We start from the raw sequence: 10358 nt of genomic DNA on the forward strand, positions 1-10358 counted from the left end.
AACTCGACGGTTATGGGTTCGATTCCCACTTCATGAAAATTAATTATTTTCATTTCTTCCCTCTAGTATCATGACAAAACGTTCGTTGAATTCAATCATTTTTTATAAAAAGAATAGAAACATGCAAAAACCGCTTAAAAAAATTAAACTTATGCTTAAAAAATGACAAAAACCTAAAGAAAAACTATTTTATCGCGCATCCTAAAGATAAAGATTGCAGGCAAAGGTCATACAAAAATTAATAATTATTGTATTAGATACGGTAATTATCGCCAATTCTTTGATAAAATTAAGATAAACGATATCTTGAGGTAAACAAGTCTTTAGATAATCTCAGTGGCTGGCACAAATAGATATATGTTTATATGGACTGAATGTCAGTTGGTCAGTTTAAAGCTGCTTGTAAAAGATATTTTTTTATAGAAGTATTTTTTTTAGCTTCACGCTGGCAGAAAGAACACTGAGAACCTAATGTTAGGACACTCCGTTTTCATTAAGACACTTCCGTTCCCCACTTATCGAGTCACTATTTAAATCAAAATAATTTACTAGTAACAATGGGAACGCTTAACCGATCGTGCCTCTCTATCGTTTATACCGCGCTCTCACTTTCGCTCTCGGTTCGGGTGGAACGTGACAATTGTGTGTGCAGTCGGCGTTCATCGGCTTTTATTTTAGGCGTTATCAGGTTAAAAACACACATACATACATTGATCTTCTATAAATGTTATTTTCTATATATATATATATATATATATATATATATATATATATATCTATTATCATATCAGTTAAATGATCTGATAATTTTGACAATCGATAACCGAAAACGTATACGGCAGTGTACTAAACGTCGCACGGTCGCTTTAGTTTTAATATAATTTAAGGTAAAATATAAATTAAAATGCTGTTGAATATATTTGTTTGTTAAATTAACCAGTGATTGGGACTGTGGACATGATGGGTAAGTTTTAATTTTTTTTGTTTTATTAGACATAATCTAATTTTTTTGCATTTATTTCGTTCATCTTCATGTTTGCAATTGGATATGAAAAGACACAGACAAGATAACAAATAGAAATTAAAACGTATCTACATACATTTGTGGATGAACTTATAAAAATTTAATAGGTTAAAGTCGTTTATTTTAATTTATAGTAGAGTAGGCGTAGGGACATAGTGTTAAGACACTCCGTTGTCCACTTTCCGCCGAATTTTCAAGGCATTGCATATATTATTGCATTGTAAATATTAATTAATAATAATTCATTCCCTCGAATAGTAATAGAACTCACAACCGCCGTTACAACTTGCGCCACTGCGTAACGACGGCCTCAAATCGGCCTTAAAATTCGATTTTTTTCACTCAAAAGCTAGGTTATATGATAAAAATATTCCTATATAATAATATATTAAGATATATATAGTATCTTAATATATATATGTAATGTTTACAAATTGATCTGTGACTTATAACCTTGGGTGCTATGTCAGGGGTCGTTGGTTCTTCCCCTTTTCAAATATTATTTAAGTTAAACATGTTTTTATGTTATTTTCATATAGTACTCTATATGTTTTTTAGCTTCACTTTAGGGTAGACAGAGGGGACCTAGTGTTAAGACAGGCTGCTCCTCATTTTCCTCGTTCCTCGACGTTAGAGCGAAGAAATGAAAATATTAAATACTTAATTTCTTCTAGTGGAAATCGAACCCATAAACTGTCGTGCTTACTCACACGCATGTGTCCCTGCGCCACGAATGGCTTCTATATATTAAAAGCTTTTATTTAACTTGCAATGTATGTATGTGGGTTCGGGTGAAATCTTGGAGCTCAATTTTGAAGTAGATATCGTCAACCGATTGAGCTGAAATTTTGTTTACACTTTTACTTTGAATGACAATGCACGATAAAATATGTGACGTCATTCTAAATGTAATATGGCGGACCATGCAAGATGGCGGAATTGTTATTTTTAATGTACTTCTACAATATGGGTACCAGATGAAAGGACTCGTTGAGAGCAACTCGAAAAATAATGTGATGTCACTCTAAATCCCATAAGGAGGATATCGAAGATAGCCGAGTATCTATTTGGTCTACTTCTACAATATAGATATTAAATGAAATGGGTCGTTGACCGTAACTCTAAAAATAATGTGACGTTATACTAAATCCAATATGGCGGAACATCTAAGATGTCGGAATGGTTATTATTTATGCACTTCTGCAATATGGGTATCAAATGAAAGATCTTGCCGAGAACTATTAGAAAAATAATGTGACATCACTTGAAATCCAATAGAATCGACACGATTCAAGTTTTTGGTGCTTTCATATAATGAAAGGTATGTTCGTACGATTGAGCTGAAATTTTGTATACACGATTGGTTTGGATGACAATGCACGATAAGGTTTGTGACTTTATTCTAAATACAATATGGCGGACCATCCAGGATGGCGGAATAGTTATATTTCATGAACTTCTATAATATGGATATCAAATAAAAGGGTTTGTTGAGAGTAACTGGAAAAATAGTGTAACGTCATTCTAAATCCAATATGGCAAACCATCCAAAGTAACAGAATAGTTATTTTTGATGCACTTGTACATTACGGGTATCAAATGAAAGGGCTTCTTAAGAGCAACTTGAAAAATGATGTGACGTCATTCTAAATCTAATAAGGCGGACCATCCAAGATGGCGGAATAGTTATATTTAATGCACTTCTATAATATGGGTATCAAATGAAAGGGCTTCTTAAGAGCAACTTGGGAAATAATGTGACGTTATTCTAAATCCAATATGGGGGACCATCCAAGATGAACGAATAGTTATTATTTTTGCAATACTGCAATATGGATATCAAATGAAAGGGCTCATTGAGAGCAACTCGAAAAATAATCTAACGTCATTCTAAATGAAATATGGCGGACCATCTAAGATAGCCGAATAGGTAATTTTAGTCTACTTCTACAATATGAATATCTATTGAGAGGGCTCGTTGAGAGTAACTCGAAAAATGTGACGTTTTTCTTAATCCAATATGGCGGAACATCTAAGATGGCGGAATAGTTATTATTTATGCACATCTGCAATACGGGTATCAAATGAAAGGGCTTGCCGAGAATAATTAGAAAAATAATATGACATCTAGTGTGAGAAACGTTCTTCCTCCTGGCATTAATCCCGGCTATTGCCAGGGTCTGCCTTCCTACTCAACCTACTCCACTTTGCGTGGTCTTTAGCGTCCTCGGTGGTTAGACCATTGGCTCTCATATCCGGCATCACGACATCCAACCAGCGCTTCCTTGGGCGTCCAGGAGGTCTGACTCCAGGAACTGATATAACAAGGCACTTGCATCCGACTTAGTTCTTAGACCGGCGCGTAACGTGGCCAAACCATCTCAGGCGGCGCTCTTGGAGCTTATCCGCTTCGTCACGGACCCCAAGACTACCTAGAACGAATGTGTTACGTATGCGGTCAGACCGCGTTACGCCGCACATCCACCTCAGCATCTTCATTTCCGTGACGTGAAGCTCCTGAGTGTGCCGAGATAGTGCTGGCCAACATTCGCTGCCGTATAAAAGAACCGGTCGTATGATGCTCTTGTATATCAGTCCCTTGAGCTTGGTGGTTTTCTTCGGTCACAGATCACACCAGTGACCTCCCGCCATTTGGCCCAGGCAGCACTTATCCGGCCATGGACATCGTGATCGATGCCTCCGGACTCGTGCATAACGGATCCAATGTACCTGAACTTTTCTGACTTAACGGCTGGCTCAGGACCTATAAGGATCGTGCTCGAGTCCGGGCTCCCGTAGGCCATGTACTCGGTCTTCGACACATTTAGTTTAAGACCGCCGGTCTCAAGCGTACCCTTCCAGAGGTTCACTTTACGCTCCAGCGTCAGTCGGTTCTCGTCAATGAGTGCTATGTCGTCGGCATACATCATCAGCCATGGAGGCTGCACTACATTGAATAAGAACGGACTAAGAGTCGAGCCCTGGTGAACCCCCACTGTAATCGGGAAGGGTCTAGTGTCGCCAACAGCATTCCTAACCATAGAAGAGGAATCGTGGTACATGTCTCTAGTGTGAGAAACCTAATCAGTGGTAACTAAAAAGTAAAAAATAAATTGTAAGCAAAAAATCATTTTTAGAAAAAGCTTTTATTTAAATGCTCTAAAAAGGAGAAAATAAAATTTGTCTTTTAAATTTTAACTATCAACTCATAACCTCATTGTACACAATTTATATGATCATAAAAGCTTGTCGCGTTAATCAATATTTAATTAAATTGAAACTTTAAAAATTGAAACTTAGCAGATTTTACATAATTAAATTAGCACTAGTTTAGTTACACAAGTAAATCGCGCGACAAGCTTTTATGATCATATAAATTGTGTACAATGAGGTTATGAGTTGATAGTTAAAATTTAAAAGACAAATTTTATTTTCTCCTTTTTAGAGCATTTAAATAAAAGCTTTTTCTAAAAATGATTTTTTGCTTATAATTTATTTATTTATATTTTATATTTATATCTATACAATTAATATTGATATCAACAATGGTGACCCCCCTACAATAATTAACGTCAAATTATTGTACGCTCGTACGGTATCTAATCAGCATTTATTTTGATAATTTCATTAAAATACTTGTCTAAATTTTATATAGATATTTCTGTTTTCCCCGTACCAAAAAAGCGGCTTTATATATGACATCATTTTTTATTTGGTTATGTGCGTATCCGCGCGCGGCGTTAAGTTCCGCCACTCGCCATGAATTGTCTCGAAAATTGGACGGAAAATGGAGAACGGACTGTCTTAATACCTTATTATGCGGGGAAAAAGCGATAAGTAGTATTAAATTTAATATAAAATTTCATATATATATATTTTTTATTTCAGTAATATTAAAAGCATGGTTTCTTCTTCGCAAATATATCCTGACGATACCGAGGTTCGATCTGTTCCTACAAGGGGCGTTGTTGATCGTAGTGTTCTTGGAAAGCTACGTGTTCCTACTTCTGAGGAGGAACGCTGGATCTGGATATTTGAGGTCAATCAATGAAGGTGAACTCCAGATAAATTTATTTTAAACAGTATAAATAAATTATTTTTTAACATTACAAAATATAAAATCTTAAAGTATTTTAGAGAAAATCCAACAAGTTTTCTATAGAACAAGCGAACAAGCGTTTCTATAGAACGAATGTAAATAAATGTTTAGCACTATTATATTTTAATATTCTTAATAATTCATGTTAAATATTATTCCAGATTGGTTAAAACTAGGACTTGGTGGTGCTGAATTCGTCTTCGGTTCAATAGTAGCGTGGTGGGGACGAGGATCCCGACACTTCACGTTAGCAGGATGGCTGGGTGCTACCGCCTTATCAGGATTGATAGTCTTGGCTTTCCCTTATCCTAATTCTGGAAAACCAACCGTAGGTAAGTGATTGTTAATAGTTTAAAAAATATAGATTTTTATCCGTTACTTAACAAGCAATAACTCCAGAATTCGGGGGAAAGAGAGGAACGGATCTGTTTTATTAAACGTAACACTAGGTTCCCAGGTTCCCTTTTGCCTACTTCGCCATATGCTGGATACAGCGTGAAGATAAAAAAAGTAATATGTGTTAAATTGTTATTTCATATTAATTGTAAGGAATGAAAAATATTTTTAGGAAACGTATATATAATTTAGAAGTACTGCTATCTATTTAGGAGTATTAAAAGCAATTATAAGCATAATAATAAAAAAATGCGTCAATTCCCTTTTACGTAACAATATTTAATTTGTTTGCGAACCATATCAACTGAAGTACAATCGATCAACGATAATACTCACTTATGGGTTGTTATTTTTTTTTGTATGAAGATCTATATCTAATAATATTTTGGTAATTCATAATTATTTACATTCTTTAAATAATTATCGTAATAAGCTAATTACAGATATAGAATAGAAAATCTTTTATAATTCAATTGATTGAAATTATAAGCTGTCATCGAGGCCAGTTGTGACGCAAGGACAAACGTGTGACGTGAAATATTAAATTATTTTCTTTCCTTCGGTCTGGTGTAGAGGCAAAGCGCGGCGTTAAGTTCCGCCATTCAACACAATGCCTAGATAATTTTCTAATTTCTAGGTAAAATGTGTGTTTTTATATATTTTTTTATTTATACTTACGTATTTTCTATTCAATTCTTTCCAGAACTATGTGGAGGTGGAGAAATCTCAGCCTACACTTCTTTTATAGATGATTATGAACCAGATTTTAGAGAGAACGATCCCTTGTTAACCCCGCGTACAGCTTTCCTCATCATCACAGCCATATTTTGTAGTTTGACGAAAATTAGTATTTGGGCACATGGTATCACATACCTGGATGACCATGAGCCTCAAAGTGGACCATATTTTTATGGTAAGTACTTTATTTTGGTCGTCGTGGTGCACGTGCAACTGTAAACGCGATGTGGGTTCGATTTCCACTCTGGGTATTGTAATATTAAATATTTTAGTTAGTTGAGTTAGTTCTCCTACTCAACTAGCAATGTGTCAAGAATTCGGCTGAAAGTGGGGAGCGGAACTCTCTTAATGGGAACGGATATAGTACGAAGTAAAAAAATCATTCAACACCTTATATCTCTAAGTTGTCCAAAATGAAGTCCAATATATATATTTTTTCTTTTCTTTTTGTCTTTGTCAAAAATAAAAAATATGTTATATAGTATGTTCTTAGCTAATGCTATCACTTTTTACTCCTTTTTTTAAATGTAGTAATTTTGAATATTAATACATACATTAAAACTTTTCCAGGTATTTTAATCTCAATCCGCCTCTCACTGGGCTTGAGTGGTCAGAACTGGATGAGGAGTGTATCCGTGAGAGAGGACTGGTGGGAGGCGCAGGTGTCCCTCTCTATGTTGACACTCATGTTCTCCATATTGTTCACTCTGTTCCCAAGAAAAATGGACGGTTATAAGGAATTCGAGGAGGTGGAGTATAATTGTAAGTTGATCTGATATTATAAATTCATTAATATTCTTAATAGACACCAGTCACGGCGCAGGGGTTCCATTAAGACACCCCATATTAACATACCCCACTTTCCGCCGAATTAAAAATACTAAATATTAAATACTTAGTATATCATTTCCTCGACTGGGGATCGAACCCATAACCAGTCGCATTTTGTGCCTTTGCACCACGACTGGCCTCAATTAAAAAATAAGATATGTAAAATTAAAATTTATTTAAATCTTTAATACTGTATTTTATCAATATTTTCAGGTATCCTAAAGCCAATCGGTCGTATGTTAAGCAACAAAGCGTTAATGTTGCAGACGGTAGCGCTCTCCCTCCTAAACACAGCTCTCTTTGGGTACGTCAACTACGACACCGCATCTATACAGGTACCTGTTTATATTTATTTTAATTTTATAATTCAATAATAGTTAGGTTCCCAATTAAGTATAAACTAAACTTAAAGTACATATGAAATGAGTAATTTGTGCAGGAAAGAATGTCCTTATAATATTTTCTTTGTTCTCTATAAAAATGATAATATTTGTGGATATTTTTATCTATTGATACGTGCTTTTAAGTGACTTGTCTATGACATTTCAATAAAAAAAGACCGAGATAACCAGCTTTGACGTTATAAATAAATTGTTAAGAGACAGCAACCAGCCCAAGTAAATGCCAGAGTCAGAGTCAGAGTGGGGATTTTAAAACATTAAAAGAACACTAGGTTCCCTTGCCTGCTATGTACAGAATACAGCGTGTAAATACCTATAAAAAAATTCTTCTTCTAGGCAAAATTCCATGTCGAGACATTGCGGCAAGATCCTCGCACCACACGAACGATTATGGACATATTTCGTTCCTTAGTAATAATTTTCTTTGTTTCCGTAAGTATAAATTTCTTTTTATCTTTATTTTTTTCTAATTTGAATAGATAATTATGATGTAACAGTAGCCCCATATCATCTGCTTATCCTATCTATATGGGTGCCAAGTTCTGCGTTCACTCGAAATGTAATTCAAGTGAAACCTTTTTCTTTGACTCGATAACTTTTTAAAGTATCGTTTATAATTAAATATAATTAAAATAAATTAACCACAAACAGTAGAATTAAATCAATACGAGTAATTTCAATTTCAGATATTTAGAATGAGATTTTCAGCCCGTAGAAGCGACGGTGTTAAATCTAACACTGCGTCTAAAGTGGGTGGAGCTGTTTGCATACTTGTAGCTGCTTTCTTTGCAGTTCTTGCAGGTCTCAGCTGCAATACTAATCAGATTGCAGGTTTTGATGGTACATATAAACAACCGAACTGCAGCACTGGATGCGGGTACTGTATTTTTTTTCTTAAATAAATGCGTTTTGTTAGATTAAGATTAGCTAAGAATATTTGATACTTCCTTCTTCACCTTTATTTTCCTTGTGTTTACTCGACACAAACTTGCTTCTTGTGTAGGAGGGAACATAAATTTTATCATAAAACTGAATAGAATGAAATATTTAATATTTTCATTTCCTCACGCTGAGAACGGCGTTGAATGCCGCCGCTCAACACGTCCCACCCCAGGTTACCTCTTATATCCGTGAAGTTAATAAAGTAATTAAATTTATACTTTTCAGTTGTGCATCAGAAACGTACGGCTTCAGTCCAGTATGTATATTAAACACCTCTACTACTTATTTCTCGCCGTGTCACGCCGGTTGCAGGGAATACGAAGATCTAAATGGGTTTTTGTAAGTTTATATTTTGTTTATTATGTATATTGTATATATTGAAATACATATTTTATATTCAAAATTATTTAAAAATTAGTAACTTAATGTTAATTTAAATCCTTATTTTATTAATATTATATAAAAGTGGAGAGAATTAGCTTATAAATGTATTAATTTATGGAGCCTAGTAAACCAGCTGTCGCGTGTGCGCGGACATAACCGCAACACAAAGTTTGTATATTCGACTCCTAGTCGAGGAAATGATATATTTATCTACTATTTTCAGGCTCTCGCTCTGGTAACGAGGCAAAGTAACACGCAATGCCTCCAAAATTTGCCAGAAAATCTGCGCCACTACTGGCCTCAATTTTTTTAAGCATTTATAATATAATGTGTTATTTCTTAAGTATTTTCTAAACATTTAAAACATTGTATACAGGCTGTTCGATAACTGCGAGTGTGGTCCTAACCGCGCAGTGAGGGGGAGCTGCACGTTGCCAGACTGTTGGCTTCCGTATTCCATTTATTTGGTATTTTTCACATTAGTGCTTGCTGCCACAGGTGATTGGATAAAAAGTTTTTATTTTGTACTTTACATATTAATAATTAAATTAAATCAGCTTCACAGAAGATATGTAAATATACATTTTATATTAATATATTTTCATTTCTTCGAGTGGGGATCGATCCTACAACCATTTGGTTTAGTCACACTTTGTGCCCCTGCACCACGACTGGCCTTTAATTTTTAATTATTAGTTTTATCGACATATATCACATATTTTTATGTAATTTCCAGCGGCGTCATTTTTAATGCAAGGAATGGTTATTCTACGAGCAGTACGGACGCGGGACAAACCTATAGCGTTGGGCGTTAGCTTCGCTCTCATTGGACTACTTTCTCACGTTCTCGGTCACGCTATATACATGGTGATAAGTCGTAAGTGTATATAATTCATTTATAAATTTTATAAATCTGCTTCACTCTGTAGGACTTCACAAAGCAGACTAGACTACCTGGGAACCTAGAGTTAAGACACTCCGTTCCCATTATGACACTTCTGTTCCGAAAATTCTGGGGGCTTTGACTTATGAAAATATTAAACATTATATATATTATTAAAGATATTATTATAATTATCTTATTAATCTATTTCAGATTTAACGTGTGCCTACGAAAGGAAGGGGATCTGTCTATTTCATAATTTCTCGATATGGTCTATAGGTGCCGTTAGCGCAGTGCTAACAATATTATCAGGCATATTCAGTATAATGGCGAGTCGATTCCCGCCTGCACCTGAAATGCTTGTTACTAGCGACCCTGATAACAGTTAGTTTTACTGTTTGTTTTTTTTTTTATATTTCTCTTTTGACTTATCTCATTTATTATTCCCTTAGAAAGTCATTGAAATAACTTAATAACGCTTTTTTACTCTATATTTACATATGTATAGATAAAATAAGCAACCACATCAATATGGAGGAGAAATAATTTTCTTAAATATGTGATTTTTCTAATATGTTGTAAATAATGAGAAAATATACATTTTTTCAAAAAGAAAAGGTTATTTCATTACTATTTATTAATATATCAAGCTACCAGTTA

General features: G+C 34.6%; 1 protein-coding gene across 1 annotated transcript; it reads left to right on the forward strand.

Annotated features, from left to right (window-relative positions):
* The first annotated feature begins 783 nt into the window (after positions 1–783).
* Positions 784–10235, forward strand: LOC146536433 (solute carrier organic anion transporter family member 74D-like). The gene is made up of 12 exons (XM_085190430.1): positions 784–964; positions 4913–5077; positions 5285–5455; positions 6223–6432; positions 6828–7019; positions 7302–7423; positions 7826–7921; positions 8176–8366; positions 8657–8770; positions 9192–9313; positions 9552–9692; positions 9912–10235. The coding sequence occupies exons 1-12, from the start codon at positions 958–960 to the stop codon at positions 10085–10087; spliced, it is 1707 nt and encodes a 568-aa protein (XP_085046556.1). The 5' UTR covers positions 784–957; the 3' UTR covers positions 10088–10235.
* The last annotated feature ends 123 nt before the right edge of the window (positions 10236–10358 follow it).

The sequence above is a fragment of the Heliconius melpomene genome, chromosome 9 (assembly GCF_056956725.1).
Source record: "Heliconius melpomene rosina isolate 202511_hmr_F chromosome 9, ASM5695672v1, whole genome shotgun sequence".
NCBI classification, from domain to species: domain Eukaryota; kingdom Metazoa; phylum Arthropoda; class Insecta; order Lepidoptera; family Nymphalidae; genus Heliconius; species Heliconius melpomene.